General features: G+C 40.3%; 1 protein-coding gene across 1 annotated transcript; it reads left to right on the top strand.

The window, feature by feature from the left end:
• The first annotated feature begins 8530 nt into the window (after positions 1 to 8530).
• Positions 8531 to 21476, top strand: RAB42 (RAB42, member RAS oncogene family). The gene is made up of 2 exons (XM_056557370.1): positions 8531 to 8839; positions 21074 to 21476. Exons 1-2 carry the CDS (start codon positions 8625 to 8627, stop codon positions 21474 to 21476), a joined length of 618 nt encoding a protein of 205 aa, XP_056413345.1. The 5' UTR covers positions 8531 to 8624.
• Positions 21477 to 21524: the final 48 nt, after the last annotated feature.

Genomic DNA, 21524 nt, shown 5'->3' with positions numbered 1-21524 from the left:
GTAACAGGTGTGGGCAATATAAAAACCACACTTGAAAGCATATAAAAAAGGAGAGAAGTTCACTTCGTCTTTGCATTTTGTGTCAGTGGGTGCCACACTAAGCATGGACAACAGAAAGAGGAGACGAGAACTGTCTAAGGAATTGAGAACCAAAATTTGGGAAAAATATCAACAATCTCAAAGTTTCAAGTCCATCAGCAGATATCTAGATTTGCCTTTGTCCACAGTGCGCAACATAATCAAGAAGTTTGCAAACCATGACACTGTAGCTAATCTCCCCGGGCATGGACAGAAGAGAAAAATTGATTAAATGAAATGCTATGGCAGGAGACCCAGGAGGACCCCACTGCTGACACAGAGACATAAAAAAGCAAGACTACATTTTACCAAAATGAACTTGAGTAAGCCAAAATCCTTCTGGGAAAACGTCTTGTGGACAGACGAGACCAAGATAGAGCTTTTTGGTAAATCACATCCTTCTACTGTTTACCGAAAACGTAATGAGGCCTACAAAGAAAAGAACACAGTACCTACAGTGAAATATGGTGGAGGTTCAATTATGTTTTGGAGTTGTTTTGCTACCTCTGGCACTGGGTGCCATGAATGTGTGCAAGGAATCATGAAATCTGAGGATTACCAACGGATTTTGGGTTTCACTGTACAGCCCAGTGTCAGAAAGCTGGGTTTGCATCCGAGATCTTGGGTCTTCCAGCAGGACAATGACCCCAAACATAAGTTAAAAAGCACCCAGAAATGGATGGCAACAAAGCGCTGGAGAGTTCTGAAGTGGCCAGCAATGAGTCCAGATCTAAATCCCATTCAACACCTGTGGGGAGATCTTAAAATTGCTGTTGGGAAAAAGGTGCCCTTCTAATAAGAGAGACCTGGAGCAGTTTGCAAAGAAAGAGTGGTCCAACAATCCGGCTGAGAGGTGTAAGAAGCTTATTGATGGTTATAGGAAGCGACTGATTTCAGTTACTTTTTCCAAAGGGTGTGCAACCAATTATTAAGTTAAGGGTGCCATTAATTTTGTCCAGCCTATTTTTGGAGTTTGGTGTGACATTATGTCCAATTTGCTTTTTTCCCTCCCTTTTTTGGTTTAGTTCCAATACACACAAAGGGAATAAACGTGTATAGCAAAACATGTGTTACTGCAATCCTTTTCTGTGAGAAATACAAATTTTTTATTTTTTATTTCAGGGGTGCCAACATTTACGTCCACTGCTGTAAATCTTATCCAATTTAATCTATCCCTGTTTTATGAGAAGTTCAGGATTCAGTCAATACCATCTGAAGAACTAAACAAACTCTAGGGATGTGTATAGCCAAGGAAGTGCACACACAGGCATCAAAGGGGGCTGGAGCCCCTGCCCTTTCTCTGCACCTGCCCTTGTGTGCCCTATTGACAAGGCATATTATTGCATTTTGCTACGATTCGTGCTAAATCAAGGTAATGTCTCTGTACTTAAGATAAGGTGTATATTGTCTCTGTACTGTGACATTACTGTGTGTATAAGCCCTGTTCTGTGACAATACTGTGTGTTATAACTGTACTGGGATGTCACTATGCATATAAACCCTGTACTGTATTGTCACTGTACACACTATCCCTGTACAGTAAAAGGTTAACTTGCAAAGTGACACAGTGCAGGGTTAATGCTCACAGTGATGTCACAGTACAAGGATAATACACACAGTGATATCACCGTACAGGAATAATACACTCAGTGATGTCACAGTATAGGGATAATACACACAGTGATATCACCGTACAGGAATAATACACTCAGTGATGTCACAGTATAGGGATAATACACACAGTGATATCACCGTACAGGAATAATACACACAGTGATGTCACAGTATAGGGACACAGTGATGTCACAGTATAGGGATAATACACACAGTGATATCACCGTACAGGAATAATACACACAGTGATGTCACAGTATAGGGACACAGTGATGTCACAGTATAGGGATAATACACAGAGTGAAGTGCCTTTTTCTTTTTTTCTTATTTTTCTTTTTTTTTTTCACTTGAGCCCCTGCCCTCCAAAATGTCTGTGCATGTCCCTCTGCATCATGCATGCTATGATGTCTTTATCCACAGTTGGTAAGAAGTTTCTGAGGGTTGCAATGTTTCTGGAGGGTTTTCTGTCGCACCTACTCAAGCTCTTCCTCTTGGTCTGTTTTTAGTTGCTGAAAGTTTTCACAAAGATTGCAGCGGAGATGATGGTCCACATCATCAAAATTGATATTGAAAAACTTTGTCCTCATTGTTCTTTTTATATCTAGTTTTGTGAAAAAATAAAGATGATTTTTTTAATTCTATTTTTGGAGCCTAGATGGATGCTATTTTATATGTACTTTTGGACATTCTGTTAGTTCCAGGACCTGAGAATATTTTGAATCCTGAATTACACATAAGGAATATGTAGTGTGCTGTGATCATCACACTAGTTCCTGAACCAAATTCTGATATTTTGGGATTTGTTATCTATAGTGTCAGAGTCTTAGAGAGAAGCCATGTTTATGCTAGAATTAATGATTCCCGAAGGAACAGGTCGAGAGAGACATTTGGAGTATCAGATTGCTCTTCCTCCCAGACTTTATTATATTTTACTCTGTATTTGCAACTTAACATACAATAGACCGAATAAAAGACACTTAATGTCAACAGTTTGTAAAGAGCTTCAGACAGTACTAGTTGTACAGGCATAAGTAGCAGGAGAAAACATTCAAGTGAAGTTGTCAACAGATCCTTTAGGAATTGAGGAAAAGAGCCTTAGGAAGGCCTACAGTTGAAAGGGGTGCATAAGGGCAGATAACACTATGACACTGCCCTGTTGCATAAGCCCATGCTTTTAGTAGTCACTATGTTTTTATTGTCCATTTGAGTCAATATGTCATTAACCCCTTAACGACGAAGGACGTATATTTACGTCCTCCGCCGGCTCCCGTGATATGCCGCGGGGTAACACGGTGTCCCCGCGTCATATCGGGTCGGTCCCGGCGGCTGTCAACGGCTGGGACCCGCAGATAATACAGTACATCACCGATCGTGGTGATGCCCTGTATTAACCCTTCAGACGCGGCAAACAAAGCTGACCGCCGCGTCTGAAGTGAAAGTGAAAGTAATCTGGCTCAGTCGGGCTGTTCGGGACCGCCGCGGGGAAATTGCGGCGTCCCAAACAGCTTACAGGACACCGGGAGGGCCCTTACCTGCCTCCTCGGTGTCCGATCGACGAATGACTGCTCCGTGCCTGAGATCCAGGCAGGAGCAGTCAAGCGCCGATAACACTGATCACAGGCATGTTAATACAGGCCTGTGATCAGCATGAGAGATCAGTGTGTGCAGTGTTATAGGTCCCTATGGGACCTATAACACTGCAAAAAAAAAAAAGTTAAAAAAAGTGTTAATAAAGGTAATTTAACCCCTTCCCTAATAAAAGTTTGAATCACCCCCCTTTTCCCATAAAAAAAATAAAACAGTGTAAATAAAAATGAAAATGTCCGAACTATATAAATATATCATTAATTAAACTGCACGGTCAATGGCGTATGCGCAAAAAAAATTCCAAAGTCCAAAAAAGCTTATTTTTGGTCACTTTTTATACCATTAAAAAATGAATAAAAAGTGATCAAAAAATCCGATCAAAACAAATATGGTACCGATAAAAACTTCAGATCACGGTGCAAAAAATGAGTCCTCATACCGGCCCATAGGCAGAAAAATAAAAAAGTTATCGGGGTCAGAAGATGACATTTTTAAACGTATAAATTTTCCTGCATGTAGTTATGATTTTTTCCAGAAGTACGACAAAATCAAACCTATATAAGTAGGGTATCATTTTAACCATATGGACCTACAGAATAAAGATAAGGTGTCATTTTTACCGAAATATGCACTGCGTAGAAACGGAAGCCCCCAAAATTTACAAAATGGAGTTTTTTCTTCGATTTTGTGGCACAATGTTTTTTTTTTTCCGTTTTGCCGTGAATTTTTGGGTAAAATGACTAATGTCACTGCAAAGTAGAATTGGTGATGCAAAAAATAAGCCATAATATGGATTTTTAGGTGGAAAATTGAAAGGGTTATGATTTTTAAAAGGTAAGGAGGAAAAAAACGAAAGTGCAAAAACTGAAAAACCCTGCATCCTTAAGGGGTTAATCATCACCTGACTTACCCATCCTCCATTACTTACATCCAAGAAATGTTTTATATTTTTGATGAAGTTGGGGATTTGTACCTGTAACATTGAGAAAGAATGTTTACTCATGCTTCTGATGTCTGCATAAAGTTTCTATAGGTAGGTCTGTAGGTACTTGGGAGCAGCTAAATGTAGGCTGTTCCATGTAAAGATAGTTCACTCCCTTTTAGTTTGTAATACCTAAAATTAGGCCTTGCTGTAAGATCATCAACCTTTGATGTTGGAATAATCTAAATTGGTATATCATTTTCTATATGAACTGGCCGCTTTCAATATATCCAAATGTTGCACTTTAACATCTTAGCGAAACAGGGCATACATGTACACCCTGATCACAATCCAGTTGCATGAAGCATACTCAAGAGTCAATGGTTAAAGGGGTATTCTGGTGGAAAACTATTTTATTTTTATTTTATTTTTTAATCAACTGGTGCCGGAAAGTAGAACAGATTGGTAAATTACTTCTATTTAAATATCTTAATCCTTCCAGTACTTATCAGCTGCGCCAGAGGAGGTTGAGTTGTTCTTTTCTGTCTGACCATAGTACTCTCTGCTGACATCTCTATCCATGTCAGGAACTGTCCAGAGCAGGAGCAAATCCCCATAGAAAACCTATCCTGCTCCAGACAGTTCCTGATATGGACAGAGGTGTCAGCAGAGAGCACTATGGTCAGACAGAAATGAAATTCAAAAAGAAAAGAACTTCCTGTGGAGCATACAGCAGCTGATAAGTACTGGAAGGGTTAAGATTTTTAAATAGAAGTAATCTACAATACTCACATTAGAAATGATTTAATGGCTGAGACCGTGCTTCAATTATAAACAAAAATGTATTAAAAGTACAGACTCTTGTGTAAAAAGTTTCCCTCACAGGGCCCTTGTGGGGGAAATAGCAATTTAAACACTTATCTACTGCAATAAATAAAATATAATTATGGAGAACATTAAAATATATTACAAATAGCAATATAGTGCAGTGTGACCGATAGTCCGGCAGTTTGATTAGCTGATGATCCTTAAAGCTATACAAAATTGTCCAGTAAATTAAGGGTAGGTATTCCAGATGTATATTGTGCTGTAAGATATAATTATATTTCCAGAAAGTATGAGGAATCTTGGTCCCGCTGCGATGGGCTGCTCTCTAAGCGCTTGCATGCGCCGGCGCTTACAGAGCTCATTTTAGCATTTTTGTTTTTTCCTCCTTCCCTTCTAAAAGTCATAGGGGGAGATTTATCAAGAAATGTCTATTTTAGATCAAATTTCCACCATTTTTTTGTCTATACTTTGACTAGCGTGCGCCTTATTCATCAATAATGTGCAGCGTAATGATGAATAAGGTGCAGCTCTCCTTTAGTGTGAAAAGTTGTCTAACGTACACCTTTTCGAAAAAAGAGTCAGACCAACAACCATAGGCCTGGGTTCTCAACCCGTGGTACATGTACCCATAGGGGTACCCCACGGGTTGAGCATTGGTATGCGAAAGCAGACAAATACTGGCCATGCACTGGCAAGTACTTGTCAGCACATAGCCGGGCAAACCTCCAGCTGTTGCAAAACTACAATTCTCAGCATGCAGTGACAGAAGGGCATGTTGGGACATGTAGTTATGCAACAGCTGGAGGTACACTACTATAACTTTGGCTGTCAGTGCATGCTGGGGGGTGTAGTTATGCAACAGCTGAAGGCACACTGGTTGCAAAACACAGAGTTTGTTACATAACTCAGTGTTTCCCAACCCGTGTGTCTCCAGCTGTTGCAAAACTAAAACTCCCAGCATGCATGGTCTGTCAGTGCATGCTGGAAGTTATAGTTTTGCAACAGCTGGAGGCACACAGGTTGTGAAACACTGAGTTATGTAACAAACCGATAACTTATACCGATAACTTATAGCCGATAATTTATACCGGAATATCGGTATGTTATCGGCTATTGGGCTGGAAGGTCACAGATTATCGGTATTGGTATCGGCCCTAAAAAATCTATATCAGTAGATCCCTAGTCCTGGGGGGGGGGGGGCAGGGCTAGCAGAAGTTGTCCCCCGCTGGTAACAGCGGGACTTCTGCCAGTTAACCCGTGCGATGCCGCGCTGGACCTGCACAAATTGCCATCTATAGACGGGATTCTGCGGGAAGGGGTTAAAGGTTGAATTGTGGAAGGTAGAAATTATTCTCACACCTACTGGTAGATGGTGTAGCTTTGCGCCTAAAATGTACTTTTGCGCACAAAATAGCTACTTTTGACAAAAGTCGCAAATGATAAATACGTGACCACTGCATGGTCAAAAAGAAAAAGTTCTACGGGTAGGAAAAAAGAGTAAAACAGTCTATATCAAAAGGCGCCTAGTAAAAGTCTCAAAATATGCTGCTTGCGCCTGAACATAGACAAAAAAATGCTCTAAAAGCAATGATAAATCTCCCCCAATGATAAAGCTTTACATTTTGCACCCACAGACCCATATAAGGGCTTGTTTTTTGCATCACTTGTACTTTGTAATGACATCACTTATTTTATAACAATCTGCGGTGAAACAAAAAAAGACTTATTTGTGGGGTGGAATTAGAAAAAAAAAATTTTTTTTTTGGGGGGGGGGGGGGGAGCTTCCGTTTCTACTCAGTGCACTTTTTGGTAAAAATGACACCTTATATTTATTCTGTAGGTCCATACGATTACAAGGATACCAAATTCATGTAGGTTTTATTTTATTTTACTATTTTAAAAAAAATTATAACCTGCACCAAAATTAATGTTTAAAATTGGCACATTTTGACCCCTATATCTTTTTTATTTTTCTGCATACAGGGCTATATGAGGGCTCATTTTTTGGTCTGTAGTTTTTATCGGTACCATTTGTTTTGACTGGACTTTTTTAATTGATTTTTATTAATATTTTTATGGTATTTAAAGTGACCAAAAATGCACAATTCTGGGCTTTGGTATTTTTTTACGTGTACGCCATCAAGCATGCGGTTTGGCTAACCTTATATTTTAATAATTCGGACATTTATGTACGTGGCAATACAATACAACATATGATTATTTTTATTACATTATTTTATTTTTAAAATGGGAAAAGGGGGAGGTGCAAATTTTTATTATGAAGAGGTTAATTCTCTTAATTAACTTAATTTTTTTTAATACTTTATTATTATTATTATCCTTTTTTTTTCCTCCATAGGGGGCTATACCATGCAATCTTTTGATTGCACATACTGTTGAATGCTTGGCCATAGCATAGCATTGACCAGTGTTATTGGTGCTCTTCTGCTCCAGCCTGCTGAAGCTTCCTGGAGCAGCAGATCACCGATTGGATGGCGAGGAGGCAGGTAAGGCCCCCCCCCCCCCCCCCCCCCGCCCCGCTGTCCTCTCAGCTGATCAGGACATTGCAATTTTACCACGATGGTCCCATCAGCTCCCGGAAACATTCTAGTTTTGTTTTAGATGCCTCGATCGGCCCAAACGGCACAGCCTGGCATTAACCCTGAGTCCTGGCTGCTTATAGCAGTTGGGAGCCACTGCGTTTGAAGTATTCTCCACTCGTGAGAATGCTTTAAAGCCCAGTAACAGGACCAGGGCGTACAGGTATGCCCTGCGTTCTTAAATACCAGGACACTAGAGTGTACCTGTACACCCTGCGTCCGTAAAGGGTTAAGAACTATAATTTTATAAAAGTAGCAAAATAAATATTAAAACAAAACCTATAAAAATTGGGTATTGTAATTATATGGACCTACAGAGTAAAGATAGTGTTATTTTAACCGTAAAGTGCACTGCGTAAATAACAAAAAAAAAGTAGAAAAATTGTGGGGGGGGGTTCTAATTTCTTCCCACAAATAATTTTAATAAATTATGTCATTTAAAAGTACAATTAAACAAGCCCTATGTGGTCCTTTAAAGAGTTATGAGGAAAAATGGGGGGGGGGGGGGATTTAAGCACAAAAAATGAAAATAGTTGATTCCTTAAGGGGATAAACTGTTTCAAGGTCGACATTTAAGATTATTTAGGATAACAGCAATATTTTTATCAGATTTTAGAAGGACTTAATTCATTTCATTTTGGATTTGTGATTGTTCTGCTGGACAAAAACTATCTTTTGAGTGGTGTCTCCCTACCGTCCTCTGAGTCTGAAGCAGTCATCATGTGGATGAGCCATATTTTTATACCACTATTTTTAATTTGCTCTGTTCCTTTTTGTAAGTGAGAGTGAATAGAATAAGCAAAGAAAACAGGAAAACATGTCATACCTGGCCCCCTGTCTGGACTTTAGCGAAACAGACAAAGGAATGTTACAGGCGAGTGGAAACATGAAACTGAGCGAGCAGCTACAGAGAGCATGACAAAAAGGTGGGAGGGGAGGAAGACGAGGAGGACATGAAGGATATGGACACAGTTTCTTGAAGATTCCTGGTCAGGATGGCATGTGCATGGGACTTTCAGTTTCGGGTGCTGCTATTAGGTGACTCTGGTGTTGGCAAAACTTCCCTCCTGAGGAGATACACAGAGGAAGAGTTTACAGACACAACTGGGCCCACTGTTGGGGTAGATTTCTGCTCGAGAATAGAAGAGCCTGAGCCTGGAGTTAAAGTAAGGCTGCAGTTCTGGGACACAGCTGGACAGGAACGTTACCGGTGAGGTGAATGTAATGCTTTGCACCATAGAACAATAAAACATCTTTCACTTTTCTATATCATGCTGTGTAAAACATGACTGGATTTCCAGAAAATCATTAATTATTTATCCGTGCAGTTTCCTCCTCTGTATTTATATAACAAAAGAAGGCACGTAGGAGTGAGCAGATAGTGTTCTTAGTACACATTAAGGGTCCATTCACACGGGCGGATTAACAGCATAATTTACGCAGTGTATTTGCTGCAGAAAATCCGCAGCAGATTTAGCTATTTTAGGCTAGGTTGACACTACGGATTCTCCGGGCAAAAAAATCAGTCGGTGCTAGGACCGCGCGGACACTGCAGTCTCCAATAGACTGCAATGTGTTCCGTGAGTATTTCCGCCTAAAGAAAGAGCAACGCCATTCTTCAGGCGTAAATTTCCAAGCGGATTTTTTGTTCACAAATTCCGCTTCACAAATTCCGAAGTTTGAATTTGTGAACGGAAACCCATTCACTAGACTATACATTTTAGCAAGCGAAATTTCCGCCTGCAATTTCAAAGCGGAATTGCAGGCGGAAATTCCGTAGTGTGAACCTAGCCTTAGATTTCACTGGGTCCGAAGGAAAATCTACCTCTACGGCGGATTTTCTGCTGACCCATTGAAGTCAATGGTAGCAAAATCCGGACCGGATTTTCTGCAGCAAACATCCGCCCGTATGAACGGACCTCATACACCTATAGATCTGTCCAGTGTTTTATTAGCCATAGCTGGTACTTTTGCTTGAAAACCTAAGTGATCATTGGTAACCACCAGTAAGCCCCGGTTTCCATTTTTTTTAACATAAAAAAAAAAAAACAGACCAAAAAAAACTGCCCTGTCATTTTGAACTTCCAAGATGCAGTTTTTGTGTCATGTTTTTTTTAAATAGTGAGTTTTTGTTCTTTCTAGTTAAAGGAAATGTGTCATTAGAAAATGACCTTATGTTTAAATCAAGTTTGTTATGTCACATTTTTGTAAGAAATGTTTTTGCATGTTTTTTTATTTTTATTTTCCCTTTTTGTTTTACTATACTTTACTATACTTTTACAATACAACTGAAAAGTTGCTGTTTTATTCTGGCCAGTAGGCCTAATATTAAACTAGAACTTTTTCTGTTATGTACAGATCACTTTACAACAGTGCCCTCCTTATCATCACAGACAGGAGAACAGTGAAAGTATAGATAAGACAATATGTCATTCTCAGAGATCAGCCTTCCCTCCCTGTTAAATGTTTGCACTGTAAGGGCATGCTGTGGGTTGTAGTCTTCCAACAGCTGAGATCACAACTCTGGCGAGAAACATGAAATTATATTGCCGTAGTTTCATATTTCTGTGAGCCGGCCGGCTCCGTTCCCCAGCCACCCGCCAACATCTACCACCCGCTCGCTAGCCGTTTCAACTACAACTCCCAGCATGTCCTGACTGTAAAATTGGCAATAATGAAAACGACACCCAATTTATATAGTTTTTCTATTATTGTACTATTATTTATTATTCTATAAATTGCCCTATTTTGACCCCTTTAGAATCTTTTTTTGTTTATGGGGTTGTATGAGAGCTAATTTTTTGTGCCATGATCTGTAGTTTTTATTGGTACTGTTTTTGTTTTGATAGGACATTTTTTTATTGCTTTTTATAAAAGCGTACCTGTCATATCCCACAAAAAAAAAAGTTATATGTTGCTCAGTATCTAATCGTCATCGTGTTCATATACTTTTACGTGTCTAGGACCTATATTTCTTACAAATATCTTCTATCTATTGCTCATTCGATTTGTCATTCTTCTTCTCCCTGAGTGCTGGGTCTCTTCATCCAGTCTCTGCAGGCTGCTCTGTAACCCTTTCCCCTCCGCTGCAGTCTGATAGGATAAGAGAGAGCACAGAGGATTGCTATTCTCCTTTACTTACAGGACTTTGTCCATGCCTGTGCTTCAGCTTGGACAAAGCCATGATTTATTAGAAAAGTTAATGGTTTTGCTAAGACGTCCCACTTCCCTTGTATGACGCGGAATCACAAGCTGACCCACTGAGACCCATGGCCAATACCGGACATCACCAATCCCGGTGATGCCCGGCATTAACCCCTTAGACGCCACGTTCAAAGTTGATCGTGGCATCTAAAATAGAGAAAAAAACATCTTGGCAGCTCAGCGGAGTTGATCGGGACCACCGCGATGTTCTGATCAGCTAAGAGGATGGCGGGAGGGCCCTTAACTGCCTCCTTGCCGTCCGATCGTTGCTAGGATGCTCCAGCCAGGCTCTGCAAGCTGAAGCAGTTGAGCACCGATAACACTAATCAATGCTATGCTATGGTATATATATATATGGTATAATCAGAAGATTGCATGTTATAGTCCCCTATGGTGACTATAAGATGGTGTAAAAAAATTTAAGTTATTAAATGTGAATTAACCCCTTCCCTAATAAAAGTTTGAATCATCCCCCTTTTCCTATAAAAAAAAAAATATATATATATATATCTACATGTAAGCATAAATAAACGTGTGTGGTATCGTCGCGTGCGTAAATGTCCAAACTATAAAAATACAATGTTAATTAAACCGCACAGTCAATGCCGTTTACGTAAAAAAAAAAAAAAAAAAAGTCCAAAATTGCATACTTTTGGTCACTTTGTATACCCTAAAAAAGTTTATAAAAAGCGATCAAAAAGTCCCATCAAAACAAAAATGGTACCGATAAAAACTTCAGATCACGGCGCAAAAAATGAGCCCTCATATAGCCCTGTATATGGAAAAATAAAAAAGCAATAGGGGTCAGAAGATGACAATTTTAAACATACTCATTTTGGTACATGCAGTTCTAATTTTTAATAAAATAAAATAAAACCTATAGATATTAGGTATCCTTATAATGGTATGGACCTATAAAATAAATATATGGTGTAATTTTTACCGAAAAGTGCACTGCTTAGAATCAGAAGCCCCCAAAAGTCACAAAATGGCTTTTTTTATTTTTTAAGTTTTGACCCACAAATATATATATTTTTTTGTTTGGCCATAGATTTTGTGATGAACTGATTGATGTCATTACAAAGTAAAATTGGTGGCGCAAACAACAAGCCCTCACATGGGTCTGTAGGTGGAAAATTGAAAGTGATATGATTTTTAGAAGGTGAGGAGTAAAAACGAATAAGTAAACCCGTAGAGAAAGGAAATCAACCCGACACTGGCTGTATGAGAGGATAATGCAACTGTCCCGCTAAGGTGTACTGTCACCTATTGTCAGCAGTAGTAGGAGGTATATATGCTCAAATGGTGGTGCTGCACGTAGAACAGGTAAGTCCAATATGTTACACGGAAAGAAGAGATGAATGGAGCAAATCACCAGAGACCGCAGAGCTGATGCCGAGAAGAAGCTTTATTCCATACTTCATGAATGCGGCACACGGGGAGGCAGGAGATGGATCTGTGGGGGAGCAGACACTAATGGGCCACGCACCATATCACGCTTCACAAGCGCTTAGTTCAAGCCCCTACCGCGTCTGTTGTCAGATCTGGTTTTCTAGTGTCTCGTGTGCTGTTGCTATAGTGATGGCGTGTATACACAAAAACATACAAAATAATGTAAAATAGAGCACAAGTGAGCTAAAAGCATAAAAGATCCAACACTCAGGAGAGCAAGAAAGTCTAAACTATTGGGGGTATGTTATAGAAGGACACTCAATTCATTTTTGTCATTAACCCTATGGGTCCGGTGGAAGCCAATCGCATAATCCACTGTGCTTCTTTGACCAAAAGTGTGTCATGTCTATTCTTCCCTCTATAGCTATGTTCTATCCTATCTAAAGCAGCAAACCTTAACTTATTAGGATCATTGTTATGGCACTCAGACAGTAATAGAGCGGGGGGCTCCGATCCCTGTGCGCAAAGACCTGATGTGCTCCCTGATCCTATGAAATAATGGACGGATGGTCTTGCCTATATAGTAGTGACCACAGTCACATACTTAACAGTAGACTACGTATCTGGATCTACAGGTAATCGGTTGTGTTATGTGAATAGTGTATCCTCCCAGAGTGACAGATTTACCTCTCATATTGAGTGAACAAAAGGAAAAGGATCCGCGTGTGAAGTTTCCTATGGGTCTGGTATCTGTCAACCACGTTTTTTGTACCTTCTGTTGATTCTTTTTATTCTTTAGAAAGTTCCCAATTGTTCTGTTACGTTTATATGTAATAATAGGTTTACTAGTAGTAAACTTTTAAATTAGGGTCTTTCTGAAGCATAAACCAATTCCTATGAATGACCAGTTTAACGGTCTCATTCATAGGGGTATTGGTGAAAGAGAAGAAAAATCTATTTCCTGCCGATTTTTTGTTATCATTAGGACTTAAAGGGGTACTCCGGTGAAAAACTATTTATTTTTATTTTTTTTATAAATCAACTGGTGCCAGAAAGTTAAACAGATTTGTAAATTACTTCTATTAAAAAATCTTAATCCTTCCTGTACTTATTAGCTGCTGAATACTACAGTGGAAATTCTTTTCCGTTTGAAACACAGAGCTGTCTGCTGACATCATGAGCACAGTGCTCTCTGCTGACATCTCTGTCCATTTTAGGAACTGTCCAGAGTAAAAGGAAATCCCCATAGCAAACATATGCTGTTCTGGAAAGTTCCTAAAATGGACAGAGATGTCAGCAGAGAGCACTGTGCTCATAATGTCAGCAGACAGCTCTGTGTTTCAAAAAGAAAATAATTTCTGTTGTAGTATTCAGCAGCTAGTAAGTACTGGAAGGATTAAGATTTTTTAATAGAAGTAATTTACAAATCTGTTTAACTTACTGACACCAGTTGATTAAAAAAAAAAAGTTTTTCACCGAAGTACCCCTTTAACGACACAGGACGTATATTTACGTCCTGCGCCGGCTCCCGCATCACATCGCGTCGGTCCCGGAGTTCATCAACGGCCGGGACCCGCGGCTAATACCACACATCGCCGATCGCGGCGATGTGCGGTATTAACCCTTTAGAAGTGGCGGTCAAAGCTGACCGCCGCTTCTAAAGCGAAAGTATCCCGGCTAGTCAGTCGGGCTGTTCGGGCTGAAATCGCGGCGTCCCGAACAGCTTGCAGGACACCGGGAGGGCCCTTACCTGCCTCCCCGGTGTCCGATTGACGAATGACTGCTCCGTGCCTGAGATCCAGGCAGGAGAAGTCAAGCGCCGATAACGCTGATCACAGGCGTGTTAATACACGCCAGTGATCAGCATAGGAGATCAGTGTGTGCAGTGTTATAGGTCCCTATGGGAGTGTTAATAAAGGTCATTTAACCCCTTCCCTAATAAAAGTTTGAATCACCCCCCTTTTCCCATAAAAAAATAACAGTGTAAATAAAAATAAACATATGTGGTATCGCCGCGTGCGTAAATGTCCGAAATATAAAAATATATTATTAATTAAACCGCACAGTCAATGGCGTACGCGCAAAAAAATTCCAAAGTACAAAAAAAACGCATTTTGGTCACTTTTTATACCATTAAAAAATGAATAAAAAGTGATCAAAAAGTCCGATCAAAATAAAAAATTTACAAAATGAAGTTTTTTCTTCGATTTTGTCGCACAATGATTTTTTTTCCCTTTCGTCGTGAATTTTTGGGTAAAATGACTAATGTCACTGCAAAGTAGAATTGGTGACGCAAAAAATAAGCCATAATATGGATTTTTAGGTGGAAAATTGAAAGGGTTATGATTTTTAAAAGGTAAGGAAAAAACGAAAGTGCAAAAATGGAAAAACCCTGAGTCCTTAAGGGGTTAAGGAGAGATTCACGAGGAATCTGATCTATGTGTTTCTTTGCCCGATGAATAATTTCGTGAGGGTACCCTCTCTGAAGGAATCTGTTGCTGAGGTCTTCCACTTGTCTATCGAAAATATCAGGATCATTATTTATCCTCTTCAGCCGCACCATCTGACTGAATGGTATGCTATCTTTCATGTGTGCGGGGTGCAAATCAGGAATATGTTGTCCACATACCGAAACATCAACTTAATATGGCGGACAAACGGAATAAATGGGGAATAAATGTTGTATTGTTTGAAAATAGCTTAAAAAATATTTGCATATGAACAAGAGACAGGTGTCTCCATAGCTGTGCTAAACAGCTGTTTATACCATTGTCCACCATGTTGAAAGTTGTTGTTATTGAGAATAAGGGTGACAGCTTCAGTAACAAAATAAATGAATTCTGGGGATTTTTCTGTAAGCTGTAAAAAAAGCCTTGACAGCCTGTACACCTACATCATGGGGATGCGGGTATAAAGACTGACAACATCAATAGATGTGAGCTGGTATCCCTCCTTCCATACAAAATCCTGAACTACCATAATCCAATCACCCGTGTCTCTGAGACATGTCGGGATGGATCTGAGCAAGGGAGATATTAGCCACTCTATGTAGCTGGATAGGTACTCAGTAGGAGCACCTATTCCAGCTACAATCAGCTGACCTGGGGGCAGTTAGACATTTTTGTGTGTTTTAGGGAGTGTGTATATATGTATATAAGCCTTGGCTGGGCTGGTTGGAAGCAATTTCTCAGCGGTGGATTCCGATAAGACTTTGCTTTCCACCGACCTGCGCAAGAAATCCCTAATCTTGTCCATAATTTTGGTGGTAGGAAAGAACGGAGGGGAGTTTGGCATATACATTAGTATTAGTTAGCTGCCTAAATAACTGAGCTTCACATTCCTCCTTTTTCAACAAAAATATGGCGCCTCCCTTGTCCGCTCTAGACACCTGCAAATCCTCTCTAGATGCTAGCCATTTTAATGCCTCCTGCTAATCACAAGTGATATTGGCTTTAGATTTATGGTATATTAAAGATCTTACTTCTTTAAGAATGGTACTGTAAAACAGATCCAATGGGCTGCCTGGATAGATGGGAGGGTTGAAATGAGAGGGGTTACCCCCCAAAAAATACTGGTCATTGTCAAGTGAGAGATCCTCCTTCCACTCATCCACCTCTCCAGTCAGCTCAATAAGATTGCGAAGGGCAGCATAGTCATGAAACTCAAATCCAGGTACAACTCTAAACCCCAAAGGACCTATTCTACATTGCTGTTCACCCTCAAGTTTCAATTTGGATACAGTGCTATGATATTTATTTGGACTTTGATTATGCATGGTAGTGAAAAATTTTTGGCCTAATTTTTCTGATAGCTTTAAATAGCTCTTCCTTGAAGATAGCAAAGTCAAAGTTCTCTGCCAGTCCAAAGTTCAAGCCCTTACTAAGGGTGCAAAAATGAAAAAAAAACTGAAAACTGTCGTCCTTAAGGGGTTAAGTCTGCATAGAAGACCATTAGAGGCAATCATTAGATTTCATGTACTGTTCAGCACTATTTAAAGCATACCTGTCAGATCCCACAATTTTTTTTATGTTACCCAGTACCTAATCCTGACCATGTACACCAAATGTTTATGCCTCTATCACCTATATTTATTATAAAAATACCTCTTTTCATTAGCACACAGTATTAGAAATCCTCTCAGGGTGTGTCCCTCCCTTGTGGGAGGTGATTGGTGTGTCTGTTCATGCAGCCTTTTCAATGAGTCATTGCTTGTCCATGACTCATGGACAAGCTGATGCTGCTGTAGGACTAGTTAGTGTCCCAGTAGTAGGAACCCCCCTAGTGGTGGGATTTTCAGCCGTTTTCTTGATTAAATATTCAAGTCTTTAAACAACCATATTACAGAAGGTCTTTAATTTTCATCAGTAACAACATATAAAAAGATCTGACAGTGCCCATTTAATAACATAGTACCGATCAGTACTATCAGCAATCTTTTTGTACAGCCTGTCTAGGCAGACCATACAATAAGAAAGGCGATGCTGTGGCACAGAGGAGGGTAAGAGACTTTCAGCTGCCATTTAAACTTATTGAACCCCTCCTATGGTGCTGCGGGAGTCCAATGAGCCTTTCAAATCCACCTGCATTTGTCATGTTTCCTATGGATGCTGTGATCGGCATTAATTACGGCATCTAAAGGGTTAATGGTGGACATATGTCCCCAGCTGCTATCAGTTACTGCAATGAAGCCAGCACAGACCCTGTGCTTGTTTTATAGCTGCACCATACATGTACGACACTGTGTGCCAAGTACTATACTGCAGTGCCGAACATTTATGGTTCTTGTCCCCAGGGGTTAAAATACATGGTCTGATGAGACCATTAAAGGGGTATTCCAAAGGATAGGAAATAAGATGTATGATCGCAGGGCTCTCGCCGCTAGGGACCCCCGCACTTTCGGTGCAGCCCCCGGCATTCTGTGCCGGGCGCTGCTTCAGAGACGGGGACGTGACATCACAGCCACGTCCCTCCATTCATGTCTCCCCCGTCTCGGAGGCAGCGCCCGGCACAGAATGCGGGGGTCCCCAGCGATCATACTTCTTATCCTTTGGATAGGGGATAAGATTTATAAAGCCAGAATACCCCTTTAAGGCCCTGTTAAATCATGGTTTTGATTTCTTTATGCTTAGGGGATATGCTGTTAATAGTTCTTCATATATACATTTATTGACAAAAAAAAATAAGAAGTTAGTAAAATTTAATGAAACTTTGTGTGTGAATCTGATGACTCACAGGTCGGAGTTGTTCTCTTTTATTTTTTCTTCTCCTACTAGTTCAGACCGCCATGACGATTTCTTCCAGCTACTACTGCAGAAAAAGACCTATAATGCTCCAAACTGTAATAATGCCCCCTTGTTGTCCCATATAGTAGAGTGGGTAGATAAGTGGGATGGGGATAAGTGGGTAGGTCATTCCATTACGTAGATAGATTGCTCCAGTAGACAGACAGGGCCCTTCAAGTATTTTCCCCCATCATATAGGTACCCCGAGTAGGTAGAGCCCCCCAGAGATAATTTGCCATATAGGAAAAACCCCTAGATAGCTGCCTCCTATATGTAAACCCCACATAAGCTATGTAGGTAGACCCTTATATTAGCTATGTAGTTAGTAAGTAGTCCCCAAAATAGATAGGTACATAGTAGATAGCCCCTCCCCCCATATTAGCTAGGCACAAAGGTAGTAAATAGTACCCCATATTACAGTATAGAGATAAATGAACCTGCACTCATGACCTCCAGGCACTCTATAATTCTACACTACTCCAGGCAAATCTGCAGGGAGGTATCTACAGAACCCAAAAATATTCTTTACCTACATAAATAATAAGAAACTTAAGACTGAAAATGTAGGCCTCCTAAGAAATAATCTGGGTGTAATGGTAGAGGAGGATGAGGAAAAGGCCAATCTACTAAATGCCTTCTTCTCTACTGTATTTACACAGGAAAATCCAATGTCAGATGACAAGGGAAGGGATAATGTAAATTTTTCAGCAAATCTTACCTGTTTAACCCAACAAGAACCTTAGTAACATTAAGACACACAAATCGCCGGGCCCAGGTGGCATCAATTCTAGGGTTTTGCAGGAATTAAGTACCGTACCAAATGTGGTACCAATATTCAAAAAAGAGTCAAACATGGATCCGGGGAACTAAAGGCCTGTATGTTTAAGGCTCCTTTCACACTATGAAAAGGACCCGTTGTATAACATCAGTTATAAAATTGCGGCCGATAAAATGGCCATTAGAAAAGCCCTAACTTACGTTAGTAAATCCCATTATAGTCTATGGGATTGTTCTAATACACGTTTTAACCCGTTCTCGCCCGTCATTCATAACAGATGTTATTTTGGGATGGGAGATAGTAGCGGGAGAAATAGTGCAGGCTATGGACTGGCCCGCCCTTTCCCCAGACCTGAATCCGATTGAGCACATCTGGGACATCATGTCTCGCTCCATCTACCAACGCCACGTTGCACCACAGACTGTCCAGGAGTTGGCAGATGCTTAAGTCCAGGTCTGGAAGGACATCCGCCACCTCATCATGTGCCTGCCCAGGTGTTGTAGGGAAGTCATACGGGCACATGGAGGCCACACACACTACTGAGCCTCATTGTGACATGTTTTAAGGACATTACATCAAAGTAGGATCAGCCTGTAGTGTGGTTTTCCACTTAGATTGTGAGTGTGACTCCATATCCAGACCTCCATGGGTTGATAAATTTGATTTTCGCTGATAATTTTTGTTTCATTTTGTTGTCAGCACATTTCAATTTGTAAAGAAGAAAGTATTTCATATGATTAGTTCATTCATTCAGATCTAGGATGTGTTATCTTAGTGTTCCCTTTATTAATTTATTTTAGCAGTGTATGTATCTGGACTTTTCTAAACCATTTGATACTGTGTCACACAAAAGGTTAGTACATAAAATGAGGATGCTGGGACTAGGGGAGGATATATGTAAATGGTTTAGCAACTGGCTCAGTGATAGGAAGCAGAAGGTGAGTATCAATGGAACTTACTCTGGTTGGGTGACAGTTACAAGTGAGGTAACATAGGGGTCAGTACTGGGTCCAATTTTCCATATCTTTATTCATGACCTTGTAGAGGGGTTACAAAGTAGAATCTCTATATTTGCAGAATGATACTAAACTGGGTAAGGTGATCACCATAGAGGAGGATAACATAATATTACAGAGGGTTCTGGGGAAAATTGAGGCTTGGGCACAGGTATGGCAAATAATGTGGATAAATGTAAAGTTATGCACTTGGGCCATAAAAACAAAATGTACAATTATGTGCTAAATAATAAGACATTAAGTAAAACTACTACAGAAAAGGACTTGGGGGTACTGGTGGACATTAGGGTTGGGCATGCTGTTTATAGTCATATACTACAGGGGTGTGGAAATGTAATAAACTACTTGTCCACGGGACTAAAACGGAGCAAAACCTACTTGTCCCTCATGACGATCCACTTGTCCGGGACAATTTTTGCTTTTACACACTCGTTTTTTCCTCCTTGCCCTATAAAAGCCATAACTACCTACTATAATGATACCTTCATTTTTCCATAGTATGTGCTCCAAAACAAAAACGAAAAAAATATTGGTGAAGTGAAATAGTAAAAGATAATTTAGCAGATTTGGTGGCTTTCTTTTCTACGCCATTTACCTTGTGGTTGAGGTAACATGTTATTTTGATACTTTAGGCCGGCCTGATTACAGCAATACCAGATTTGTATAGTTTCCATCATGTTTTACAAATTTAACAAAAATTCTGAACTTTTTAGAATTTTTTTTAATTGCCATTTTCTGACCCCTGTAGCTTTTTTTTTATTTTTTTTTAACCATTTTGGTATTAATCTGACTTTAAATCGCTTTTAACTTTTTTTCCTGGGATATTTTAAAAATTGCAATTCTGTGGTTCGGTATTTTAATTTTTTTTTCTTCACATTTACGTCATTTACCGTACAGCATACATAATGTATATATTTTAATAGTTCGTACAATTATTTATGCAGCAATACCAAATGTTTATTTTTATTATGTTCACATGTTTTTATATAGGAAAAGGGGGTGATTTGAACTTTTAATATGGAAGGGGTTAATGTGTGTCAAATTTTTTTTTTACACTTTATTAGTCTCTTAGGAGGAATCATTAGATTCCTCATACAGATCAATGCAGTTCTATTGAACTCCACTGATCTGTGTGCTCTGCGATCCATTGATAAAGCCTGGTCTAGCCAAGCTCTCATTGACAGAGCCACAGATATCAGTGAAAGAGAGGTAAGCCCTCCAGCTTCCTCTATAGTGGATCCCCCCCCCGATCACGCTGCGGGGGGCGATCCACCCCACTAGCATACCAGGGAGCATTCACATGTCCCTTTAGATGCCGCTGTCCACTTTGACAGCAGTGATCTAAAAGCGTTAATAGCCAGCTGCGGCATTAGCGGTGGCCCCCAGCTACTGAAAACAGCAGGGGACTGCAGAGTATGGCGCGGGCACGAGTGCGGAGCCCGCTCCATACACTTCTCTGAGCGCTGCCGTGCTTGTCGGTGGCTTTCAGGTACGGCCCTACTTGCCCGAAGCAGAGCTTGAGGCCTGAAAAATTCACCTGCCCGGCACCCGGAACTGCATGTCCCAGGTGTCGGGTGATTGGTACAGGGATGTGGAGTTCCTATGTAAAGCCCTCTCTGCCCAAACAGCTAATTGTCAGTTGTTAAACATAAAACTGCATTATAAATATAGAAAAATACCGACTAGCGCAACACTGTACCTACAGATAGCAGAAACAGGCTGAATATGTCCACACTGTGCTTTCCACTAATCATTCCCTTTTTTATTTCTAGGGCAGTGACTCGCTCCTACTACAGAAATGCTGCTTGTGTTATTCTTCTGTTTGACCTCACTGAGCATAAAACGTTTGACAGCATCCAAAACTGGTATCAGGAAGTAGCAGAGAGAGCTCAGCCTCCACCCCTTCTTTTCTTACTTCTTGGAACGAAAAGTGATATGCGTGGGCAGAGAAGTGTACCTCGGGAAGAGGCACAGACTTTGGCAGACTCCATAAGAGCCCCATACCTGGAGACATCTGCACGAACTGGCAGCAATGTTTCTTCAGCCCTCTCCCTTCTGTGTAGAGAATTGCTGAGAGCTGCGAGACAGGATAAACAGGCAGCGATGGAGCAAAGCTGTGGGGGATGCTCAGTAGGGGAGGAGACACCAAAGAAGAAAATTTTATGTACATGTTGAAAACACAAGTGAAATCTGTGTGCGCTGAAAAAACACCTCTTCTTCAAT

The sequence above is a fragment of the Hyla sarda genome, chromosome 2 (genome assembly GCF_029499605.1).
Source record: "Hyla sarda isolate aHylSar1 chromosome 2, aHylSar1.hap1, whole genome shotgun sequence".
NCBI classification, from domain to species: Eukaryota; Metazoa; Chordata; class Amphibia; order Anura; family Hylidae; genus Hyla; species Hyla sarda.
This window is presented reverse-complemented; position numbering and strand designations above follow the sequence as displayed.